A 25,965-nucleotide genomic window follows, 5' to 3' on the forward strand; every position below is an offset into this window, starting at 1 on the left:
GCACTCCTGCATAGATGGAAATTAAAGAATCACACTTGAGTGTTGGACATCTGTTACGTTCACAGCGTTAGCATTCATAGGGTTTTCTGGTATAGGAAAAACAGCTTAAAATAGCAAGTAGAAGCTATACCTACCAAAGGCTACAGAGCAACATTACTCATTTTACTGCTGAGGTAGGATCAAATACAACATACTTTCATTGTAAAATTAATTCATCAGTCTGGATTAAAGCAAACACCATTCAGAGGGAAAGGGGGCAAACTCCAGTTTGTTTTCACCATGTCTGAGATGACTGATCATCACTTAACAATATAATGATGTTCCTATAGTATAAATTATAGACTAGCTTTTCATTTTTTAATCTGACTAAATAAATTTATTCCTTGGCAGTGCTCTGGAAATGAGTTTTGAACAAACTGAAAATGCAGATAAACACATTCTGTTTATCCATTTTTTTTAATACAAAGTCAGCCATCACACTGATTCAAATACACTTTCCTAACTCCATGGAGAAGGACTAGGGGGAAAGGAGGGAATCTACTTTGTGAGCTGTATGCTTAGGCCCAGCTTTCTGAATAAACAAAGCTTTAAGAACAACAAACATCTCAGTACCAATATCCTTCTTAAAGGATGATGACTGATTTAAAAAAACCTTGGAGTTGCCACAAGGCATTCTGAGGTGATTGTTCCATCATCATGTTTTCCACCAATGTATTATGCCACATCTACAATTGAATTTGCTTGGCGGTTCCCAATACAGATGCGGTAGCTAAACATTTCAGTCATACAGGCCTATTTTCACATGCTTAGAAGGGTATGAAAAAGTATTTTTGGCATAAAATCCCCCATCCTGGTCTTCATCTAATTGTCATTTCTCCTTCTCCCCCACCTTGACTCTCCAAAGAGCGAGAAAAATCTATATTACTGCTTTTGAGTTACGGGAGGCTGAAGAAGTAGTCGTTTTAACAATGTAAAGAGTTGCTGACAAGCTTTCCCACCCCCTCCACATACGTAACTCAATGGCTTAACGTGGCATGTAATTCAGAACTCATTTTGAAGCATGTTCAAGGCTCAGTTCAAATAAGAGCCAGTTGAATAATGGTGACACAAATAATTGGAAAAAAAAATCACTGAAGTATATACTAGCATTTTTTAAAAAGACTCTTTCCTGGTATCATAATGAACATTCTCCTTCCCAAATCTATCTGAGCAGCAGCCCCGGAGCCTATCAATCTGGACGTTTTCCAACCGTTAGCTTTAGCCACACAATTTCACACCACGCAGCAGGGCCGGCCCGAGCCCTTTTGGCATCCTGGGCCTGGGTGCACGGCGCCGCTCCCGGGCGCATGGTGCACGTGCAGGCCGGTCACAGATGCTGGCGCGCAGCCTGGGGCCTGCCCCCGGGGCGCACGAGGCATGCACTGCCCAGCCCGGCCAGGCCAGCGCTGCTGGAGTGCACGTCGGGCTGTACAGGGCCCCGCGGCCATGGGGGAAAGGGCACTACTGGCCGGTGTCAGGCACGCAGCGCCTGATGGCAGCTGTAAGGGATGCCGCGCGCTCCTTACAGCTGCCATCAGGCATCCCCCATTGTTTGGCGCCCCAGGCAGCTGCCCAGCTCGCCCATGCCTCAGTCCAGCCCTGCACACAGCACCTTATTTTTTACCCACATTGGTGTTGGGAGAGATCGGCTGCATTAAGTGTTTCATAGTATAGCTGCATGCACCTGACATCTAAGGTCATGCCTTCACAGTATAAAACTCACATTTTTGCCCATACTTGACCACCAGATACACACACAAATCTCTCATTTGAGTTAAGTAGTGCTCTTGGGGCTCCTGATGCACTAACTAGTAACGTTTTTGAGATGCACCTCACTCTGCTGCCAATCCAATCACACTATGTAGCTCAAGTGTTGTTACTCTCATTCCAGCTGGGCTTGCTGGAATGAAGTAACCTGATCTGCTACATAGATATGGCACTGTTCCGGCTTGTCTTCACTGTAGCAGCGTGGAGTGCATGAAAGCCAGAGGCACCCAACAGACTTCTATGGCTGAAAGAGTTCCCTAGTGTACTCGGACAGGACACAGCTCGCTGTAGATTTACACCCCTGCGTGCTGCACTCTAACTCATCCCACAAACATGCCCTTAGACTAGGGGTGGGAAATAATTTTTGCCAGAGGCCACTCCAAGAATTTGGAGAGTGGTCAAGGACTTCACCCTTCGATATTAATGGAGGAGCTGCAGGGTTTGGCATGGAGGTTGGGTGCAGAAGGGAGCTTGCAATAAGAAATTAGGGTGCAGGAGAGGCTGGAAGGAGTTTGAATAAAGAAGGTAGTTGTGACCTGCATTAGGGGGCTAGGATATGGGGGTTTGGGTTGCGACCTTGGGCAAGAGGGGATTGTGACCTGCAGAAGAGGACTAGGGTGCAGGAAGGGTTGGAGGAGTTTGGGCTGTGACCTAGGGCAGGAGGGGGTTGTGACTTGGGACAGGAGACTGGGGTATAGGGGTTTGGACTGTCACCTAGGGCAGGGCATTAGAATCATAGAACCATAGAGCTGGAAGGGACCTCAGAAGGTCATCAAGTCCAGCCCCCTACTCTAGGCAGGACCAATCCCAACTAAATCAACTCAGCCAGGGCTTTGTCAAGCTAAGACTTAAACACCGCTAGGGATGGAGATTCCACTACCTCCCTAGGTAACCCATTCCAGTGCTTCACTACCCTCCTAGTGAAATAGTTTATCCTAATATCCAATCTGGACCTCTCCCACCACAACTTGAGACCATTGCTCCTTGTTCTGCCATCTGCTGAGAACAGCCTTTCTCCATCCTCTTTGGAACCTCCCTTCAGGAAGTTGAAGGCTGCTATCAAATCCCCCCTCACTCTTTGCTTCTGCAGACTAAACAGACCCAACTCCCTCAGCCTCTCCTCATAGGTCTTATGCTCCAACCCCCTAATCATTTTGGTTGCCCTCCGCTGGACCCTCTCCAATGCGTCCACATTCTTTTTTTAGTGGGGGAGCACAGAACTGGACACAATACTCCAAACGTGGCCTCACCAGAGCCGAATAAAGGGGAATAATGACATCTCTGGATCTGCTGGCAATGCTACTCTTAATGTAACCTAATATGACATTAGCCTTCTTGGCTACAAGGGCACACTGTTGACTCATATCCAACTTCTCATCCACTGTAACCCCTAGGTCCTTTTCTACAGAACTGCTACTTAACTGGCTGGTCCCCAGCTTGTAACTATGCTTGGGATTATTCCGTACCAAGTGCAAGACCCTGCACTTGTCCTTGTTGAACTTCATCAGATTTCTTGTGGCCCAATCCTCCAATTTGTCTAAGTCACTCTGGACCCTATCTCTGCACTAAAGTGTATCTACCTCTCACGCTAGCTTAGTGTCATCCGCAAACTTGCTGAGGGTAAAATCCATCTCCTCATCCAGGTCATTAATAAAGATACTGAACAAAACCGGTCCTAGAACCGAACCTTGGGGCACTCCGCTAGAAACAGACCACCATCCTGACATCGAGCCGTTGATCACTGCCCGCTGGGCATGGCCTTCTAGCCAGCTTTCTATCCATCTTACTGTCCATTTATCCAATCCACATTCCCATAACTTGCTGGCAAGAATATTGTGAGAGACCATATCAAAAGCCTTGCTAAAGTCAAGGTACATCACATCCACTGACTTACGCATGTCCACAGAGCCAATTACCTCATCATAGAAGCTGATCAGATTGGTCAGGCACGACTTTCCCTTTGTGAATCCATGCTGACTATTCCTAATCACTTTCCTCTCTTCCAAGTGCCTCAAAATGGATTCCTTAAGGATCCCTTCCATGATTTTTCCAGGAACGGAGGTAAGACTGTAGTTCCCTGGATCGTCCTTCTTCCCTTTTTTTGAAGATGGGCATTACATTTGCCTTTTTCCAATCTTCCAGGATTTCTTCCAACCTTCACGACTTTTCAAAGATAATGGCCAAAGGCTACTCAATGACATTTGCCAACTCCCTCAGTACCCTAGGATGCATTAAATCTGGACCCATGGATTTGTGTACGTTTAGCTTTTCTAAATAGTTCCTAACCTGTTCTTTACCCACCACGGGCTCTCCATCTTCATCCCATCTTGCATCACTTAGCACATTAGTCCGGGAGCCCACCTTGTCCGTGAATACAGAGGCAAAGAAAGCATTGAGTACATCAGCTTTCCCCACATCATCTGTCACTAGGCTACCTCCTTCATCCAGAAGGGGCCGCACACCCTCTCTGATCACCTTCTTCTTGTTAACATGCCTGTAGAAATCTTTCTTGTTATCCTTCACATCCTTAGTCAGTCGCAATTCCATTTGCGCTTTTGCCTTCTTGAAAACCCCCCGGCATTCTCGAGCTATACATTTAAACCCCTCCCTGGTCATTTGTCCAAGTTTCCACTTTTTGTAAGCTCCCTTTTTGTGCTTAAGTTCACCAAGGATTTCCCCTGTAAGCCAATCCGGTCTCCTACCATGTTTCCTCTCTTGCTACGCAGCAGGATGGTTTCTTTCGGTGCCTTCAAAAAGGCTTCTTTAAAATCCTGCCAGCTGACCTTGACTCCTTTCCCCTTCATGTTAGCATCCCAGGGGATTCTGCCCATCAGGTCTCTGAGGGAGTCAAAGTCTGCTTTTCTGAAGTCCAAGGTGTATATTTTACTACTCTCTTTTCTTCCTTTGGTCAGGATCCTGAAATCTACCATCTCATGATCACTGCTTCCCAGGTTGTCACCCACCTCTGCTTCCCCTATTAGTTCCTCCCTGTCTGTGAGCAGAAGGTCAAGCTGCGCAAGGTCGGATCCTTCAGCACTTGTGTCAAGAAGTTATCCCCAGCATTCTCCAAAAACTTCCTGGATTGCCTGTGTACTGTCGTATTGGTTTCCCAACAGATGTCAGGGTGATTAAAGTCCCCCACGAGAACAAGGGCCTGCGATCTGGAAGCTTCCCTCAGTTGCCCGAAGAAAGCCTCATCTACCTCATCCACCTGATTCAGTGGCCTGTAGCAGACACCAACCGCAACATCACTGCTGTTGTTTGCTCCTTTAAACTTAACCCATAGACTCTCAACAGGTTTTACTCCCTCTTTATACTGGAGTTCAGAGCAATCATAGTGCTCTCTTACATATAGTAGAACTCCTCCTCCTTTTCTCCCCTGCCTATTCTTCCTGAACAGTCTATACCCTTCCATGACAGCGCTCCAGTCATGCAGGTCATCCCACCTAGTCTCTATTATCCCAATTAAATCATATTTCTTGGACTGGGCCAGGGCCTCCAGTTCTTCCTGTTTGTTGCCCAGGCTTCTCGCATTAGTGTACAAACACCTCAGGTAACCAGGTGATTGCCCTATCTTCTCCATTCGAATCAGGGGTCCTCCTTCCTTGCTCGTTCCTCTCTGCATTTCTTCCTGGTATCCGACTTTCCCACTCTCTCAGGGTTTTGGTCACCATCCCCCGACAAACCTAGTTTAAAGCCCTCCTCACTAGGTTTGCAAGCCTGCCCGCGAAGATGCTCCTTCCTCTCTTTGTTAGGTGGATCCCATCTCTTCCTAACAATCCTTGTGCCCGGAACAGAGTCCCATGGCCGAAGAAACCAAAGCCCTCTCTGCGACACCACCTGTGCAACCATGCATTTATTTCCTGAATTCGACAATCCCTGCCAAGTCCTTTCCCTTCAGCAGGGAGGATGGATGAGAACACCACTTGTGCTCCGAATTCTTGGATCTTTCTTCCCAGCGCTACATAATCCGCAGTAATCCGCTCAAGGTCATTCTTGGCCGTATCGTTAGTTCCCACGTGGAGAAGCAGGAAGAGGTAGCGATCCGAAGGTTTGATCAGTTTGGTAAGCCTCTCAGTCACATCCTGAATGTGAGCTCTCGAGAATCCAGGTCCCGACGCAGATGGATGCCTCAGTCCATCTTAGGAAGGAGTCCCCGACCACCACCACCAGTCGTTTTCTTTTGGGGGTGGTGGCCGTGGAACCCCATCCCTAGGACTACGCATCTTATGTCTTCCAGTAGATGGTGTTCCTTTCTGGTTCCTTCCTTGTGAGGTCCGTTCCAAAGCATTCAGCACTGCAGAGCCTGTGGAGAGAGCCTGAAAGCAATTACTTATCTCTATTGCATTGGGGGATTCCCATGCTGGCCTTTTTCCCCTTCTAGAAGTTACATGCTGCCATTTCTCTTTCTGGTCACATACAGCCCTCTCTGGCTCTTTCGCCTGCCGTGCTTGAAGAATTAAACACTGCCTTCTATCGAGGAAGTCTTCATCCTCTCTGATCAAGCGTAGGGTCGACACTTGGGCCTCCAGTCCTCTAATTTTTTCTTCCAAAATGGTGACCAGCTTGCACTTAGTGCAGATGAAATCCGTTCTTTCTTCCGGGAGGAAGACAAACATGGCACACTCCGTGCAGGTAACAGCAGCAGACCTATCACCATCCATCGCTGCTGTCCTGGAGAAGCGATTTAAAAAGAAAGGCAAGAGAACCTCACGGCTTTCCTTCTCCCCTTCCCAACTCCCTCTCTAAACTCCCTGTTAGCACTCACCTGTTCGCAAGCTCCTTGGTCGCTTGCCCACTGACTTATAATGCCCTGGAGTGCCTGAAAATCCCTCCCCCTACCAAGGCTCATCCAATCAGGAGAGGCTTCTAGAATTCAAACTTTAATTAGAAACCAATAGTTTTCACCTGCCAATCACAGCACACACTCCATGAAGGGGAGGGGGAGGGCAAAGGGGAAGTGGGGAAAAATAAAAAGCCTCACTCTCAAAAATGGGGAAAAAACAAACAAAAACAAAAAAAGAACACACACCAACCCTCACTCACAAACACAAGCTCAGCACACAGCAAGAAAGCCCCAAACACAACACACACTTCCTTCAAGAGTCCTGTATCTGCTTCTCCTTTACCTGGAGAACTCCCTTTCTATACTCCCTGTTAGCACTCACCTGTTCGCAAGCTCCTTGGTCGCTTGCCCACTGCCTTATGGGTGTGTAGAAACTTGGAGGGATATGGATGCAGGAGGTGGGGGCAAAGGGTTTAGGTTGTTACCTGGTATTGGGGTGCAGGATCTGGAAAGGGATACAGAGGCAGGAGTGGAGCAGAGCATGTGGGTTATGTGGGGTAGGAGGGCAAAGGCAGGCTCTGTCTGGGAGATTTACCTGCTTGGCTCCCAGCAAGCAGCCTTCTCAAGCCAACTCTGTGTGACCCGCTCCACACTGGCTGCAGGGGCCATGTGGTTTTTGAACAGCTTGGAACCTGGGAGAAAAGGGGGAGGATGCTTTGCTGTTGTCAACAGGCAACTCCCATTGGCCAGAAACCGGCCAATGGGATTGTGCTGGGGGCGGAAGCAGTGCATGAAACCTTTCCTCCCTCCCCCAGGCTCACAGCTGTTCAGACAGAAACCAGCAATGACTGCTTTTATCAGCAGCATATGGAGGAGCAGGCAGGGAGATTGTGTCCTTAGGTTGCATCTGGCGGCTTGGTGGGTCAGATCCAGCCCATGGAGGGTATTTTGCCCAGGCCTGCCTTAGATAAATAGTAACAATTCTTTAAGACAATTCTGACACCTTCAAAAATTATTCCTCCGGAACCTGATAAAGTCTTCATCTGAAAAATACCGACACTGACCTGTAATTAGCTCTCTGACTTCCATGTCGTTTGTCTTCCGCAACAACCTGATCAATGCCGGGATCCCATCACAGTTCCTTATAGCTACCTTGTTCTCATTATCCTTCCCATAGGAGATGTTTCTGAGAGCCCCACAAGCTTTGCGATGGACCTCTGGCTTTGGGTGATCTAGCAGACCCACCAAGATGGGAATCCCTTTGAGGTGCCTCACATCCTTTTTAATTTTATCATTCTCATAGCACAGATGCTGCAAGTATGCGGCTGCGTTGGACTTGACTGGATCGATGGGGTGGCTGAGCATGGCAATCACTTCAGGGAGGTCAGGGTCCCGCCACCTAGGGTCTTTGCGGATGCTGTCAATGGAGGGGGAACGCTTCCCCAGGCGGTCAATGCTGGCCATGCTCCCCCTTTCTGGCTGTGCTAATGGTGCAGCATAGCCACCATGAAGATAAGGGATCGTCTCATCAACCATCTCGGTCTCAACAGGGTCATCATAGCTCCTGCACAGAGAGGAACATTGCATTTTTTAATTTTAATTTTTTGAAAAGAGTTATTTAACATTCAGTACTGCTGAGCCAGGATCATCACCTGGGTGATGATCAATTCTTTTAACATCATATATGCTTTAGTGGCAGGATATTTGCATTTTTTAAATATAGTGTTTTCTTGGCCCTACGACAATTAAGCAGCATTAAACATCATTCAGCAATGATAAGACCATAGCACAATATTTGTTTGGCGAATAGCAAAACAGCGACAAAGATTTTAAGTCAGAGATGCTGCTTTCATTTAGGTCACTGAGCAAAGCAACGATGATAGAACTGGGTTATCCTTAGTAGGAAACACTGAACCTTATTAATAATGCTCCTCTTATGACAAGACAGAAAGCTAATTAGAGGCATCCAAGTTATGGACAGAAAGCACCCCTTATATACTTATAGTTTCTCCCCAAACACTGCATTAACACACACTTTTTAGCAAGTATAACAAGGTCTATTATGCTTCCAATTCAAAACATGTGGGGGCCCAGACAAGATCCTTCAGCTCACCAATGATTATTCACAAAGCTGGAGGATCACCCAGTTTTTTTAATTCCTGCTTATACCAAATAGATCTTCTGCAGAGTGGTCCAGGATCCGGGCACTCAACATAGACTGGAGATGTCCATCTTGCCACTGAATGTCTATGTGACCTAGAATAAATGACTTCACTACCCTGTCACTTCCCTCCCAGACAGTGGCTAAGCTCAGATACAATAAATGCAGTTATTCTGTGAATCAGAAACAACTGATTCACAATCCTCTCTAACAATGCTGTAATTTACTGCATATACGTGTGAAATAAGGCCTGCCACAAACACCCCAACATATTTTTGCCGTATGTGGAAAAGTTCTTATTCCAAAGGGGGTAGTAGTTGAAATTGACTTTTTAATGACAATCGCTGTAATTTTATCCTCTTACTGTGAAAAAGTATCACATCTTGGACAGCCAGTTATTAAGTTTCTCAATATATTTGTTAGAAGATTTTCAATAACAAATTCCTATGTTAAAAAGAGAGAAATATAGTTAATGCTTTTCCTCAAAAGGACATTTGGGAGAGGGTCTTGACTCTTAAATCCTGTAGGTTCAGCATTTCACAAACTATCTATAGAACAAGTAAAACACAGTATCAGTGAGGCAAATAGGTAATCCGCCACAAGTAGATAACATACTGCATAGCAGTGGGTTGAATGGGGAAACCCATGAACATTGTTAACATTATGTACACGAGTGAATCCATTGGCTTACATGACTCATCGTGCATCAACTTTCAAACGTGCACAAACATTTTCAGGATCAGGGCCTTGTTTTTTAAAGTTTCATTCAGAAGAGCCATACCTAATACACTCAGTTTATCTATCTCTAGTCTAGCAGAGTTAGTACTACAAGGGTCTCAACTTGTGTTCCAAGAGAATCTCAGTCATTTAAGACTTTAAATGCTTAAGATCTTAGACACTTAAGACTACTAAGCCACACAGCTATGAACTAAGGGGTATTTTTCTGCCCTTTTTCAAATAGATTTTTGGGTTTTTTTGCATTGGCTAAAATAAAGCAACTTCTTAGAAGTTAATTATATTCTTTCTTTCATTGCTCAGTAAACCTGACAGATGGGATGAGTATAAAAAGAAATGAAGGTTACTATTTAGAAAAGCCCTGCAGGATCCAAGAGAACATAGTCCATCCCACACAATGTGTGAGCGAACAATAATAAAATTGCAAGTCCAGCTTATTTGTTCTATTCAAACAGTGGAAGACTTTGCTAGCTGCCATTGTTTCGGGCAGATTGGAACTGTGGCTCTCTCAGGCAAGTAATTGTAATTTCAGGAAAAGGGTCCTTAAACTTGGATTTTAAGCACAAATTGTGTAGTGCTGAAATATCCCTGATGTCATGCAGAAAGAAATATAAACTTAATATTCTGCAGGAAGGAACAGTATTATTCTATGGGACTGCTAATTAAATTAGAACCCTGAGGAGGACGACAGCAACTGGGGACAGGATGTGAATTCATAGTAACACAATTAATGTCTGTGTGTGAAAAGCATCTATTTAACTTTAAGTTACTTTAATTGCTCATTTGAACCAGAAATGGGGTGGGTGAAGGAGGAGGGAAGATATAAATGGGCAGGTGTTCAAAACACTCAGAAAGAAACTGAAGAAAATCCTTTTAGTGATGTAGTTTTTTGTGTATGAGTAATTCATTGCTTTCTTCAGGCTGTAATTTAGTGTCTGTACAGCCATTACATTACCCATTATATAACAAAGCTGTTTTCAGTCTTCATTATAAGGGGAAGTAATAACATTAAAATGATGTATTGCTCTATAAAAAGACAAAAAGGATAAAAGAAAAACAACAGAACTCTACCACAAAGAGCAGGATTTTGTTTTTACATACACAAACTGAGCACACCCTGCACTTAGGATACAATGAAAACATGCTAGCTTCTTGCCTCAAACTCCCTCCTAATGCTGTATCTTTACTGTGCCTAGCAGTAAAGCAGTAGAGGGAGACTGTGATGAACGTAAAATAGTCACCCTTGACATGACTGCTGTTGTGACAGGTAACTTGCCAATCACCAAGGGTCACTGAGATCAATTGTCCATGAGGTCAATACCTACCAATGTAATGGAACTGTCAAACTAAGTATGTACTATTCTCTTCCCAGTAACCAGAGTGTTTACATGCATGAAGATTAAGATAATTACTGTCTAGAGATGAGGCCTGTTTGACTCATGACACTGAAAATGTTCTTCAGCCCAGAATTAGTCTTGCAGTTCCAACTGCATGGGCAGTCCTCTGCCAGTCCAAACCTACCCCCCTGCGTTTCATCAAGTCTGCCCACAGGAATCACATTGAAGACTGCAACAGTGTAGACTCAAGCAAAAGCATCATGCCCTTTTGTATTCCATTATATTAAATTATTATATTAAATTGCCAATTATTATTAAAGTGTAAACCATTTAAAATAAATTAAGATGCTAGCAAAATGTATTTCCAATTCTAGGAAAGGCTTAAATCCAGTTTTGCTACTTTTCTGAACTATTGGTTTTGCTGAAACTTTCTGTAAAAATATCACTCCCTGATCAAATCCAATCATTTTAGCACAACCTTGCGTTCAATATGAGAAGGTACCAAATGCTTTGTTTTCCCTGGGAAAGTATGTGCCAGCAAAAGACTGTGTGCATCCAAGTCAAGGAAAGCAGACAAAGAAAAAGCAAACAACTTTGTAGCCATCAGCATCAGCTCTTGACTGGTCGACTGTGCCACAGAAGCTGCCAGCCCATAGTAAAAGGAGAAGAACAATCTGACAATGAAAAAGCAAAAGCCTGAACTACACGAAATGTTGGCAGGTGCCCAGTGCTATTAATTCTTGATCCTTGTATTTAGTCTGATTCTTGCACAAGCTTTTCAGGCTTCCTTTAAACTCTGTTCCTATAAACCAAAGCTTTCTTCAATGGGGCAGTTACTGTAGTGAAACAAACAGGACTACAAATCTCTTGTCATCCTTAGTACATGAAGGCATGATTAAACAAGATTAACATTTACTTCAAAGCATTTTCTGGGGAACTCTTAATATGCTGTACCCAGTGTTAGGTGCACACAAATTTTGGCCCAATGCACCTCAACTAAATGAAAAAGAGGAGTTTTTCCTCATTCAGTGCCCTGGTTAACCCATCAGATTCAGTAGCCGCCTCTCCATCTGGCACAAGTAACAACTCGAAGTCTGCCATGCAGGGCAATGAATTAATATCTGGGAATTCAGAACTGTTGAAATGGAACTAAAGGAAATAGAAAATGACTCAATAAATACCAATAGGTTTCTGTTTGAGCCCAAGTTCAAAATGGTAATAAACTCATTGTCAGGAAAATTTAAAAAAATATATCAGCAATTTCAAAAAATGGAAAAAAGTTTGTGTGTGTTTTAAGGGGGAAATTTTGTAATGTAAATTCTGCCTTTCCTTAATAATTAATGTCAAAAGGCAGTAAAGCACAGCCAGCCAGCACAGGTCATTTTTCTTCTTCAGAGAGCACAGAGGTGCTCATAGACATCCATAAGCATGGAACTACCACTTTGCCTCCTGTTGGCCTCATTAATAAAAATTAAAAAAAAAGCTTACTTTGCTGAGGTGGAACCTTACAATTAAAATAAATACTAACCATAAAATTCTGACCAGTGCCAGAGTGTTCTTCATTCAGCTTGACTGTGGTCAGGAGTCTCAATACACTTCCATCCAATGTTATATATAAACTAGTCCAGGACAGGGCAAAATGTGGCCCATGGGCCAGAGGCAGCCCATGGAGGCAGTAGGGAGCTCCAGGCAGGCTCCCAGCTTGCCCCACAGCCCCACGTGCCATGTAGAAATGCAGGTGCAGGGCTTGATTTCTGTTTTAAATTGGGGGGAAGGGGAAACATTTTAGGAGCCCTCCCCACCCCCACCCTCAGAAACCAGCCAATACGAGCTGCTCGTTGCAGTAACTGGGATCTAACTGGGATCTAAGAAGAATCATATACCCTCTCCTGGGTTCAGTTATTTATGAAGCACATGGCCGGGCAGGCAGATAGGGAAAAATGTTAACCTCTGCAGGCAGGCAGGCAGGCAAGTTTGGCAGCTGGCAAGTAAGTTCCTTGGCCACATCCTGCTTCTGGCACCACAGCCCTTTCCTGCCTCATCTCCCCCTGCCCCCACCTACCCACCCACCCACTCAACATATCCAAACCCTCTGTCCCCCTTCTTACACTGCTACCCTCTCCCAGATCTGGCACCACAATCTCCTGCCCCAAATCACAATCGCCTCCTACCATAGGTCACATGCTAAACCCCTACACATCAGTCTCCTCCCTCCTGCACTCCAATCTCCCTTCTGTACCCAACCTCCATCCCAGATCCTGTATCTTCCCCATTAATATCCTGGAAGAGTGCAGCCCTTAACCACTTTCCAAAATCTTGGATTACCCCCCACCCTCCCCCGGTCAAAAATTATTTCCAACCCCTGAGCTAGGTCCTTCGGTGGCCGCTCAAGAGAGATTCAAATGCTGCCCAGCTGATTAGCGGAGTGCCCACAGCTAGTGGGTTTTTTTGGTGGGTCGGGGGGTTCTACTGGTGATGCACATTTGCATATGCCTTGGTGCACATAAGGTATTTTCTACCTATCTGTAGAATATCTGGACATGAACGGAAAAAGTTTAAAGGGAACATTGCTTGTATCCCAAGCAGGATGGTGTCTCAAAGTTAACTGCATTCCTGTGTAATGTTTGTGTTTACCTGGCCTTTCCCACTCCTTAAAAAAAAGGATGCTAACCTGCATTGAAAATGTTTGTCTAGGCACTTTTAAGAAATCAAAATCAATTAAGAATTAACTTTCAACATGTACGCTTTTTATACACATTTTTTAAAATCCACTATCTTTAGGTTTAACTATAGAAGAGATACTGTCATAATGATTAGAAATTGGCTTGCTCAGGTATTAGCAATGCTCCAAAATCTTTTACTTTACAAGTGATCTGTAGGGTTTTCTTTTATTTTAACTGAGCTTATGTGCCTTCTTTCAAGATATACAAAGACAGGCCTCAAATCTCTTGGCTTCATAAGCATTAGAAATTCAGGTACTGTCTAACTTAGTATACTCTATGTTACTCTGACTTAGGGAACCTCAGGCCTGGAGTGTGGATGCAGCCCCCACTTATCTGCATCTGGCCCCTGAGGCTGAGGGCTCCCTCCAACATTGGGGAGCCCAGGATGATGCTCCAGCTCCCCACCATTCCCCCACAAGGCTGGAGCACACAAAATCTACTAGCCTAGGGCCCCCTAAGCTCTGCTGTGTGAGAGGAATGTGGGGAGTGTCTTTCTCCTTCTCAATAAGCAAGGGGTTTTTGTTGTTGTTTGTTTTTTCTTTGCTTCTCAGCTTTCTTCGGACAACTGAAAGAAGTTTCCAGATCCCAGGCCCTGGTTCTCGTGCGGGACTTTAATCACCCTGACATTTGCTGGGAAACCTATACGGCAGTACACAGGCAATCCAGGAAGTTTTTGGAGAATGTTGGGGATAACTTCTTGGTACAAGTGCTGAAGGATCCGACCAGGTACCGTGCGCAGCTTGACCTTCTGCTCACAAACAGGGAGGAACTAATAGGGGAAGTAAAGATGGGTAACAACCTGGGAAGAAGTGATCATGAGATGGTAGATTTCAGGATCCTGACGAAAGGAAGAAAAGAGATTAGTAAAATACACACCTTAGACTTCAAAAAAGCAGATTTTGACTCCCTCAGAGACCTGATGGGCAGAATCCCCTGGGATGCTAACATGAAGGGGAAAGGAGTCCAGGACAGCTGGCAGTATTTTAAAGAAGCCTTACTGAAAGCACAGAAACAAACCATCCCGACACATAGCAAGAGAAGCAAACATGGTAGGAGACCGGATTGGTTTACAGGGGAAATCCTTGGTGAACTTAAGCACAAAAAGGGAGCTTACAAAAAGTGGAAACTTGGACAAATGACCAGGGAGAGCTATAAATGTATAGCTTGAGAATGTCAGGGGGGTTATCAGGAACGCGAAAGCTCAATTGGAATTGCAACTGGCTAAGGATGTGAAGGATAACAAGAAAGGTTAATACAGGCATGTTAACAAGAAGAAGGTGATCAGAGAGGGTGTGCGGCCCCTACTGGATGAAGGAGGTAACCTACTGACAGATGATGTGAGGAAAGTTGAAGTACTCAATGCTTTCTTTGCCTCTGGCTTCACAGACAAGGTCAGCTCCCAGACTAATGCGCTAAGTAACGCAAGATGGCATGAAGATGGACAGCTCTTGGTGGGTAAAGAACAGGTTAGGAACTACTTAGAAAAGCTAAACGTACACAAATCCATTAGTCCGGACTTAATGCATCCGAGAGTACTGAGGTAGTTGGCAAATGTCATTGAGGTGGCTTTGGCCATTATCTTTGAAAAGTCATGGAGATCGGGAGAAATCCCGTATGATTGGAAAAAGGCAAATGTAGTGCCCATCTTCAAAAAGGGAAGAAGGATGATCCAGGGAACTATAGGCCAGTTAGTCTTACCTCATTCCCTGGAAAAATCATGGAAGGGATCCTTAAGGAATCCATTTTGAGGCACTTGGAAGAAGGGAAAGTGATCAAGAATAGTCATCATGGATTCACAAAAGGCAAGTCGTGCCTGACCAATCTGATTAGCTTCTATGATGAGGTAACTGGCTCTGTGGACATGGGAAAGTCAGTGGATGTGATATACAGGCAGTCCCCGACTTACGCGGATCCGACTTATGTCGGATCCGCACTTACGAACAGGGCTTTCTCACCCCAGAGATCGAGGTGGTGGATTGCTACCTGCGAGCTCCGGGGCGAGAAAGCCCCGTTCGTAAGCTGCTCCGGTGCCCCTGGTCTGCTGGAGACTGTCTCCAGCAGACCAGGGGCACCGGGCGGGTTCCCGCACTTCTGAGGCTTTGCTAGAGCAAAGCCTCAGAAGTGCGGGAACCCGCGGTGGCTGCCGCTTCAGTCGCGGTTCCTGTGGTCTGCTGGGGACCGTCCCCAGCAGACGACAGGCACCGGGACTGAAGCGGCAGCCGCGGCGGTTCCCCGCGCTTCTGAGGCTTTGCCAGAGCAAAGCCTCAGAGGCGCAGCACCCCGCTGCCGCTGCGGCTCTGCTCCCCGTGTCCCTGGTCTGCTGGGGGGGGGTGGCGCAGCTACTGTGCCCCCCCCAGCAGACCAGGCTTTTGTTTTGGACCCTGGGGCAGAGCAGCTGGGGCGCTGCCGATTGGTCCTGCAGCGCCGCTCTGGGCACTACTGGACCAACCCGGCAGCACCCCAGCTGCTCTGCCCCAGGCGTCCCCAAGTCAGCTTCTGCTGAAACTGACCAGCGCTGACTACAGGAAGCCCGAGGCAGAGTTGCTCTGCCCCGGGCTTCCTGGAATCAGCTGCTGATCAGTTTCAACGGCAGCTGACTTGGGGATTCCTGGGGTTCTTAAGTTGATTCTGTATGGAAGTCAGAACTGGCGGTCAGTTTCAGCAGCGGCTGAATCTGGACGCCAGTTCCGACTTACATACAGATTCAACTTAAGAACAAACCTACAGTCCCTATCTTGTACGTAACCCGGGGACTGCCTGTACCTTGACTTTAGCAAGGCTTTTGATACGGTCTCCCACAATATTATTGCCAGCAAGTTAAGGGAATGTGGATTGGATAAACGGACGGTAAGATGGATAGAAAGATGGCTGGAAGGTCGGGCCCAGCAGGTAGTGATCAACAGCTCAGTGTCAGGATGGTGGTTGGTTTCTAGCAGAATGCTCCAAGGATAGATTCTAGGACCTGTTTTGTTTAATATCTTTATTAATGACCTGGATGAGGGGATGGATTGCATCCTTAGCAAATTTGCAGATGACACTAAGCTTGGGGGAGAGGTTGGGGTGGAGGGAGGGAATTGTGCATAGTCTATAGCATTAACGGATAAGCCTTTGCTTATCGGTTAACTGACTACACTATTACATCCCTAACTGGAACCGGTAAGCATCACCTGTTAAGGGTAATGCTTACTAGTGGAACAGTTAACCTTTCGCATCTCAAGGATGGTGGACTGACTTTAAAAATACAAAACAAAACGTAAGTGTACGCAGAGAAATGCAAATGGAAAAATTTCCTTTGTACTCATCTGTACTTGAAGATCTGGTGTATTTTTTTCCCAATTCATATTCAAATACAACTGGTCTTAATTAGGCAAGGGAAGGGAGGAGAATGAGAACAGTATTGTGATGAACGGAAGGAGTAATACCCTTTTCTGAACATTCTAGCTATTCAGTTAACTAAAGTCTTTTAATGGTGGTTAACTCTTGAAACCTCACCCGAATTGTGTTGCCTGTAAGGATTAAAACCATAGACAGAGGATCCTATAGAGTCTCCAGGAATTCTTGGGAAGTAGGAATTGAGTTGACAGAAAGCCAAGATAGCCAATGGACACAGAGTGTGGATTTTTTTATTGGAAGTAGAGATCTTCCTGTTAGTTTCTTTGTGTAATCAGAGGAGAGCCTGTGAGACATAACTTAAGCCAGGAAGCTAGACCTGGAGGATTCAGAAACTTCCATGCCTAGCCAAGGAATAAACATCAGAATAACAAATGTGTGAGTAGAACAGGGATGATTAATCAGACACAATCAGGTTATTTTCTTTATTTTTGGGTTTGCTGGATTTCTCTGTGCTGAGGTCGTGTAACTATCTCTCTTACACTGTCTCTTTCCAAACTGAAACCCAGGGTGAAAACAAAATGTAGTACACCTGACTAGGTATTTTCTACATTTTGTGGAATGGAATGTCACAGTCACAGATCAAGATGTATATTTTAAACTCTCATAACATCCTAATGCAGTAATAGCTGAGAAGTGTATTAAAAAAGGTCTAAAGCTTGGATTTATGCCATGATCTGCGTAACCATCCAAACAAGAGTCTAGCTCATTTCCAACTCCATGCAACAAAGGAGCAGAAGATGTTGATGTTTAATGAAGTACAGTTCAAGCATTCTGTTGTCATATGCTGGCATACAGTTTGTGATTTGCAATTTATTCCTAGAATTATCGACCTTTACTGAAAAAAAACATGGGACAAAAATCAATCTTTTAGTCTTCTCCAAACTTGAGGTAATATTTGTTGAGCCAGAAAAAAAATCATCATATGCAATTCATTCATGTTTAGTATACTGGATTTTGGAACTGGAGCAGCAAGAGAGTTGGAAAAGTCTGGGAAGACCAGAGGTATTTACACAACAGAACGTGGTAGACGCTGTAGAAATTCAATTCACAGAGAATACTAAGGTCACTGCCAAATGTAAAAGGTCCTGTGCCTGCTTCAGGCAAAAGCTACCAGTCTTCAGGAAGCCAATTCAGAAGCGTTAAATTTGTTCCAGTTTCCCCCTCCATACAAAAGCTTTTAGAACTTCTCTTGTGTAACTGATGAATTGCAGGTTTACTTTGTTTTTGGAGCAGTCATTCACCTATTTAACATACAGATGTTAAAATGCGCTTAAGTCATTCTTTAACTCCTGAAAATTTTAGCGATTACACTATTAGATGCGGGAGAGGGGACTGGCTCACCACACATACTGGGTCCCACCTATCCCTTTGCACTGTTGCCTCTGTATAAGAGGTAGCAACAAGGCTAAGCAGGTGGCTGCCTGGGAGCCAGCGTGCATACCGGGAGCCAGCATGTGTCACCATGAACATTAACCAATGAGCTGAGGTTTATCAGTTAACTGTGTACATGGTTACACTTTCACATCCCTAATTTAATACCCCTTCCCTCTCATTCCTCTGTGAGCAAGACTTTCTGTGCAGCTACTGATGAGGATCATTTTGTGTCTTGCTCTCATACAACACTGTGCCTCAAAAATGAGCTGAGGATATCTGCATCCACATCCACAAATATGGATACCTTCAGATATAAAATGGGTATTTGCGGATTTGCAAGGCAAATAGATTTGCATAGGCTCCACCTATGTTACCCAGGGATTTTTTGAATTATAAACCAAAGCTCATATGTGTATATAATTGCTTGAACCTTTTATTTTTTCTTAGTTAATAAACCTTTAGTTTGTTTATTACAGAACTGACTATCAGTGTTGTCTTTGGTGTAAAATGTAAGGTACAAATGTATCTGGGGTTAGCAACTTGTCTCTCGGGTCTGTAAATTGCCTGAATATTTTGTGATTTTTGGAGTAAGTCATTATTTAGCACTAAGTCCAGCTTGCTTGGATGGCAAAATAGACTGGAGATCTCACAGGTAAGACTCTTTCACTGATCTAGGAGTTCACGTTTGTTACTGTATTGGTGGAAGTTAATAAAAAACATACCACCAGTTTGGGATGTCTGCTCTATTTTTGACCAGTCTTCTCTGAAGCTGGCATTATCAAACACTTGAGCCATTTCAAGCAAAATGCAGGACTATGTAGCACTTTAAAGACTAACAAGATGGTTTATTAGATGATGAGCTTTCGTGGGCCAGACCCACTTCCTCAGATCAAATAGTGGAAGAAAGTAGTCACAACCATATATACCAAAGGATACAATTAAAAAAAATGAACAAATATGAAAAGGACAAATCACATTGCAGAACAGAAGGAGGATGCGGGGGGAGGGGGAGAGGGGTGAGAAGGGGGAGGAAGGAAGGTAAGTGTCTGTGAATTGCTGATATTAAAGGTAGGGAGAGTGGGATGTATGTGAGTTAATGGTATTACAGGTGATAATTGGGGAAACTGTCTTGGTAATGGGTGAGAAAGTTCAAAGACTTGTTAAGTCCCTGTTGGCAAGTGTCGAATTTTAACATGAATGACAGTTCAGAGGATTCCCTTTCAAGGGCAGATGTAAAAGGTCTCCGCATCCTCCTTCTGTTCTGCAATGTGATTTGTCCTTTTCATATTTGTTCATTTTTTTTAATTGTATCCTTTGGTATATATGGTTGTGACTACTTTCTTCCACTATTTGATCTGAGGAAGTGGGTCTGGCCCACGAAAGCTCATCATCTAATAAACCATCTTGTTAGTCTTTAAAGTGCTACATTGTCCTGCATTTTGCTTCAACTACCCCAGACTAACACGGCTACATTTCTATCACTATTGAGCCATTTCAGACAGCTTGGTAGGCAGTAGCCTTACTTTTAAGATTAAAAGACTAAGAACTAAAGAGCTGAAATCATGCACTAATTGCTTTGGGGCTTCATCATTAAACCTGAAGAACATTTGCTGCCATTACATTCTTATAGATCAGGACTGGGCAAAATACAGAGCAGAGGCCACATCCGGACCACAGACCACACTCCCAGGATCCTCAGGCATATAGCTATGCAGTTTAAAGCTCAGTCCCTCTGGCTGTCTGCTCTTCAGGGAGGGGAAGCTTTGTACAATCTCCTTGCTTCCCCCAGCCCAATCTGCAGCTCCTTGTAGCCAGAAACAACCAGCCAATAGGAGCGGAGAGACTGGCCTGGAGGATGGGAGCAGTGCAAGTCTCTTCCCTCTCCCAGAGCTGAGAGCCAAATGGAGGGAGCTGCTTGCAGACTTAAGTGATCTGGGATTGCAGCAGGCAGAGAACCCACCCTGCCCTGGGGGTGCTGAAGGTCTGCTAGCTTAGGAAAGCGCTTCTCAGCCAGAGCCTGCCTCTGGCACCAAACCCCTCCTGCACCCCAGCACCAAAACCCCTCCTGCACCCCAACTCCTTCCCCCAGGTCACCATCCAAACCCTCTGCACCCCACTCTGCCCCTGGTCACAACTCCTTCCCAGACCCTGTTCCCCCTCCAAGCCAGAATCCTCTCCTGCACCGCCTACCTCACCCTACACCCTATCCCCTGACCCAGGTTACAACCTCCTCCTTTGCCCAAGCTTCCTCTCAGAATTAACACCATCTCCTGCACCCCAGTCTCTTATTCTGTGCACCCTTCTGTGTCCAACCTTCATCCTAGACCCCGCACCTCCTCCACAGAAAAATGCAGGTGCCTTGACCACTTTCTAAAATCTTGAAGTAGCCCCTCTCCCCGTCACCGTCAAAAATTATTGCCCACACCTGTAATAGATAAAGGGCATACATGAGATGTAGGTTTAATCATTTAAATATTTCTTTGAGTAGTTGTAAAAGTTTAAGAGTAACTGTTTTATGAAATAGACCTCATTCACTCCTCTTATATTTTCACAATCTAAACTTTGCTGCCAAATGCAGATTAAATGCTTGTCAAAGCCCCCTTGATCATGTTAAATATGAAAAAACTACAAAAGAAATGCAAAACAAAAACAGTAAATTGGCCCTATCAAGACTGCCGTGGAACAATAAAAAAGGATGTTTCAAATCTTTTGAAAATGCAAACTGATAAATGTTAAGAAGGTATTTAGCTATTCATCCTGCATGAAATTTGCAAAATAGTAATGCTGCTTGTTGCCTATTTTTAACAAGGGCTGTAAAATAAAATTTTGCCTTGATATAACAGCGTTCTTTTAGCTTTTAATTTTCCCATTATTTGCAACACTGCATCTCAGGCTCATTTCAGTCCACAATATCTGTAAGTGAGAGAGGGGGCAAGTTGGTGAAACTCCAGGGTGTCATCAGGTGGAATTTTCAGAGGCTCCTATGGTACAGCTCTGCCTTCTTTTTCAGTTTTTGTAGGTGCCAGGTGGCATTTGCTTTTGTGTAGGACTTAAAAGACTTTGTTGAACCCTGGGGGATAAGCTAGTGCCCAACTTGAAGGGGTGGGGTCTTGTGCACAAGGGGTGGGCATGCAGTGATTTAAAGGGCCTGGAGATTCTGGCTGCTGTAGCTGCAAAAGTAGTGGCAGCTGGGAGTTCCAGGTCCTTTTGAATGGATGGACCATGGGGAAGCTGCCCACCCATCCCATTAGCAGCCCTGCTTTTATGTATCTACATAAGTAATCTCCAAAATGCTGTCAGGGCAATGTAACTCAACATTTTAACTATTTTAAATGAGAAATCATGGAAATTAAACATGCATCATCAGAGACAGACCAGGCTTGTATTCTAACTAGCTCAACCCACAAGGGGTTGGGGGAGGACAAAAAATGAAAAAAAGATCAGTATATATCATAGCTAGAATGACAACACATTTACAATTGTCAAGATTTGTAGAGCCAATGACTGACGTTCAACTGAAAAGAAATCACTTGCTCTCAAGCTTGATTTTCCTCACAAGAGACAGTTTCTGTAAGCCCAGGGTGGAGGACATGATTCCAGAATGCCTATCAAAACATGGGCTGTGACATGAAGCAGAACATCTCCCAAGAAAGCAGTTACGGCAGGAATAATTTGTGACTGGCCTCTCTAGTAGTGTTATGGACAATACAGATCATTTTCTTCTTCCCTTCATGTGGTTTGACAATTCTAAACAATGGCTCAATCTGGCATGCATTTCCCATGAGCCACTGAGCACCCGTATCACTGAGCTGTGTATCTCACTAGAGTGCACTCATTAGAAGTATTCCTTCTGCAACATGGAATGACTGGCCCTAACCAGACAGTTCATTTTAACATTTCTATTTTGAAGACAGATGCATTCCGGCTCTTTCAAAATTCTCACAAATGTACTAGTCCATTTCCCCTTTATTAGTGACAGGGAGGAGTAAACACAATACAGTTACACAGTTTCTTTACCACCAAAAAGGCAACATAGTCCTTTAAGAAAGTCAGCATTTTCTATTTCTAAATATAACCCCAAAATAAGCTGCGGAAAGGATCTTTGCACACAAACTTATGTATACCGGGGTCTTTATCTGCTTCACGGTAAGCAAGTTAGTCTTCCCAAGGAAAGCCCACTGTCTCCTGGGGGCCAACTTTTCTCCAAAGGAGTCACCTTTACTCCCTGTTGCTTGGAGTTCAGGGGAAGGGCTGTAAGAATGTTGACTGGGAGACACAGAATTGCTTTGGGAAAGTCCATCTCTACCACTGAATCAGAATTGATTTGGAAACCCAAGATAGACTTTCACTTTTTATTTTGTTTTTTGGCTTGTTAGGCAATTTTGATTCCTTGTTGTTATAAAAGATTAGTTGTTCATAGAAAAACCGCTGTGACTGCAGCTGTGGCTGATTTTGCTTCTCAGGCACTCCAGAAGCTTATGCAGACTATTAAAGGTTAATGTTTTAAGCTTAAAAATCACTAAAATAGCTGCAGACAGGATCACAAACATTCGGCCACAAGATTTTTACCTTCCTTTAAGAGGTCTTCCCCTCTCGGGCACCCCTGCAGATGTCCTTCGGTTCACCATGGAGTAATCTGGGTCCAGTTCATACCCTTCATCGTCAACCCCGAGGCTGCGGTTATCATCTTCCAGCCCATAAGGCTCTGGCTGGAAACGTTCTGGCTGGGAGCGATTCAAATCAACATTGCTGCCTGCTGGCACTTGGGGCTGGGCAATGGGACCATAGTTATCCCTCCTGCTTGGCAAGGTGAAACTACCATCCTCCGACCGATAACTGTTTCCTGGCATGTAGGCATAGCGAGGACGGTAACTGATGCCCCGGGACAAGCTGCCATAATTGTCAGCTAGGTCTCCATAGCCTTCATGGCTGATGAAAGGGCGATATTGGCTGTCGTGACCGTCAGGATAAGAATCATAGCTATTGTAAGATCTGGTCAATGTGGACGAAGCCTGAGGTGTGATGTAACGCTCCCCATTCTTCATGTATCTTCTGTCTATTGAATCTGTGTAGCTACCCATAGGAGATGAGCCATCCATTACCGGCAGTCCATCAGGCCCAAGGGGGACCTGGCGTACGGTTCTAGTGGTGACTGTTTTCACCATTTTTGTGACCTGTGAAGCAGAAACCAACACAGATGTTAACGTTTTCCTTCTGTCCCGACCTAAATTTTAGGATGAGTGCAAGGGAAATGGAATCCTAGCAGGCATTAAGTTACCTAACTGACTTGAAAGATTCCATATTAGCCTTAGGGTGCTGTTTTAACCATTAGAAAATTGGTTTTACATGAAGGTGAAGAGTCAAAGCAGAAAGAAATAAGACTATAAGGTTTAATCCAACTCTTTCATCTTCAAGGCTCCGCTTCTTTACCTCTCAAACCCCTACAAAACCAAGTGGCTGTTTTCCGCTGCACTGGTGGATATCTAAAATAATTCCATGGAAAATTACCATTATTGCATCTATCCCAAACTGTACCCATCTAGATGAGCTTTTGTAGAGTTGCAGACACTTGTTTGGAAGTTATGTTTATACTGAACATTCCTTTTGTTTGTCATATGATTTTGTTCATTCCATCCCAAGTGGGGTCAGACTGTTTCACACTGATCATGCAAAGATGTGAAAACAAATGTCAACTTTAAAAGAGGAGACTAGGAAAGATTTCTGGAGCTCACCCTATTTAGGGTCCCTGGCCAAGGGAGTCCTCTGCTAGATTAAATGACATTTACCACACTGTGGTCCCTCTAAATACATGAAAAATATCGAATGACCATAAGAGAACAGAGTCTGGAGGACATACGATAACAGTCATTCTGCACATGACTTGTGATTCATCTAATTCAGTGTCTTTCATTAACAATGATCTGTTGTATTAATTTAGAGGGAATAACAGAGCCCAAAAAGTTAAAGATGTAAATATGACACAGTCACAGCCCTACATGAAACAGTATTAAACAAAGTCCAGGATTTGGTATACAGAGATTTCAGCCAATGCAGTACCATGGTCAATATACTTGGAACCTTCATTAAAGATCCAGAAAACACTTCACATTTCAAATGCCTTTTGAGGGGATACTTTTGAGAGAAAGAAAACATTAATTGAGATAGGCTGGAGTGCTCACTGCTGCTTTTCTTAAAGTCCAATCTTACTGCCTACAAAACAAAATAAAACCATCATACACAAAGGAGATAGAAAAGAACAGCAAGGATAGAAAATGTAGCTTCTGATATCTGGTGTTGACTAACTTACACCTTGACTGCTGAAAACAGCAGGCACATCGCATGATCTTCTCTTAACCTATCGGACCTGACAAACTTTTATGAGCTTCAGGCTCTTCAGGGCATTGCATCAGCTGCTTTTTTCTGGGTCAGAGGCTTAAACAATATTGCAAAATATAGTCTTCCTGTAATCAGCTAAACCAGACTTATTTGATGGGAAAAATTGGGGCTAGGAAAGAAGAAACATGGCGGGGATAGAGTGAGGATAAAAATAAAATCATTCACATCCCAGAGTTTCAAATGGCGCTGGCTGTGTTATCAGAGAGAGACCCTCTCTCTAGACCAGTCTGTTCAGAAATTTTTCAGGATCAGAATGATGGAAAGCAAGTTCCAGGAAATAAGTGAGAGTGGAAATAATGATGCTGAAGCTCATACCAATAGCAATTTTCCTCCCAAAGTCTTTCCTTTTAAGAACCCTAAAAGTAGGTATTAGGCAGAATAGTCCAGCTTCTCTTATTTGGTTCTCCAATGCACCTAATTTCTGATACATCAATTTGGGTTGACTAAATCTCAGGTCCCACATGTTGTTCGCCCATAGTATTAACACAAAACTTGAATTATAACAGTTGATCTTTCTGTTTGGACAAATTTAGTCCGTCTTACGTTTGTTCCTTTTCTCATAACATTTATTACAGACTGTCACATCTTACAAATTTGTACTCACTTCTTACAGTTGAACTTGCCAATAAGGCAAATTGAGGTCCAATCAGCACAATAGACCAGTAAAAGCAGCTTCAGAAGAGATGCATATGAGTGTGACAATAATCTGTCCCTGTTGGAAACACTGGATGAAATTTTCCCGTTTATGCTTTTGGTGTCAAAACCTCTTACTGGAGGATGTGTCTGGAGCTGCTTCAATAAGATGTGCTCTTTTAGTCACTTTTTACAGCTAAGCATACCACTAAGGTAAATTCGTAACAAATACTAGCTAATAGTACAATATTCTGAAACATTGTAGCAATATAATGTTGCTCATATTCAGAATGTTCATTTCTATCAACAGAAACACTGGAATGAGAGGAAGAATACACAACATGTATTAACCACTGGAAAACAAAATCATGAGAGGTTTTTTTTTTAAACCAAAGTATTAAAAACTAGAGAGAGTTTAAAGGATAAGTCTAAGTATATCACACTTTTAACCTAAACTGCACAATACTGTATGTACAAGTAATGAAATGGCAGATATTAAATTTGTTTCCAGTGCATTCAATACTCAGAAGCCCAAATTGAGAGATTTTGATCTGCAGCCTTTGATTAAAAAATATCGATCTCTGACCAGATTATCCAAGCCACAGTTAAAACAAAATGAGA

The 25,965-nt window shown here is 44.0% G+C and overlaps 1 protein-coding gene across 11 annotated transcripts in view; it reads right to left on the reverse strand.

The window, feature by feature from the left end:
- ARVCF (ARVCF delta catenin family member) overlaps nt 1-25,965 on the reverse strand; it is a 603,575-nt gene that overhangs the window by 125,999 nt on the left and 451,611 nt on the right. For all 11 annotated transcript variants that reach the window (XM_089775246.1, XM_075898325.2, XM_075898321.2 and 8 more), the window contains 2 exons: nt 22,885-23,489; nt 7,657-8,156 (listed from right to left, as the gene is read on the reverse strand). In XM_089775246.1, coding sequence (XP_089631372.1) covers nt 7,657-8,156; nt 22,885-23,489 — 1,105 coding nt within the window. The remainder of the gene's footprint in view (nt 1-7,656; nt 8,157-22,884; nt 23,490-25,965) is intronic.

The sequence above is a fragment of the Pelodiscus sinensis genome, chromosome Z, assembly GCF_052426305.1.
Source record: "Pelodiscus sinensis isolate ZL-2025 chromosome Z, ASM5242630v1, whole genome shotgun sequence".
Lineage (NCBI taxonomy): Eukaryota > Metazoa > Chordata > Testudines > Trionychidae > Pelodiscus > Pelodiscus sinensis.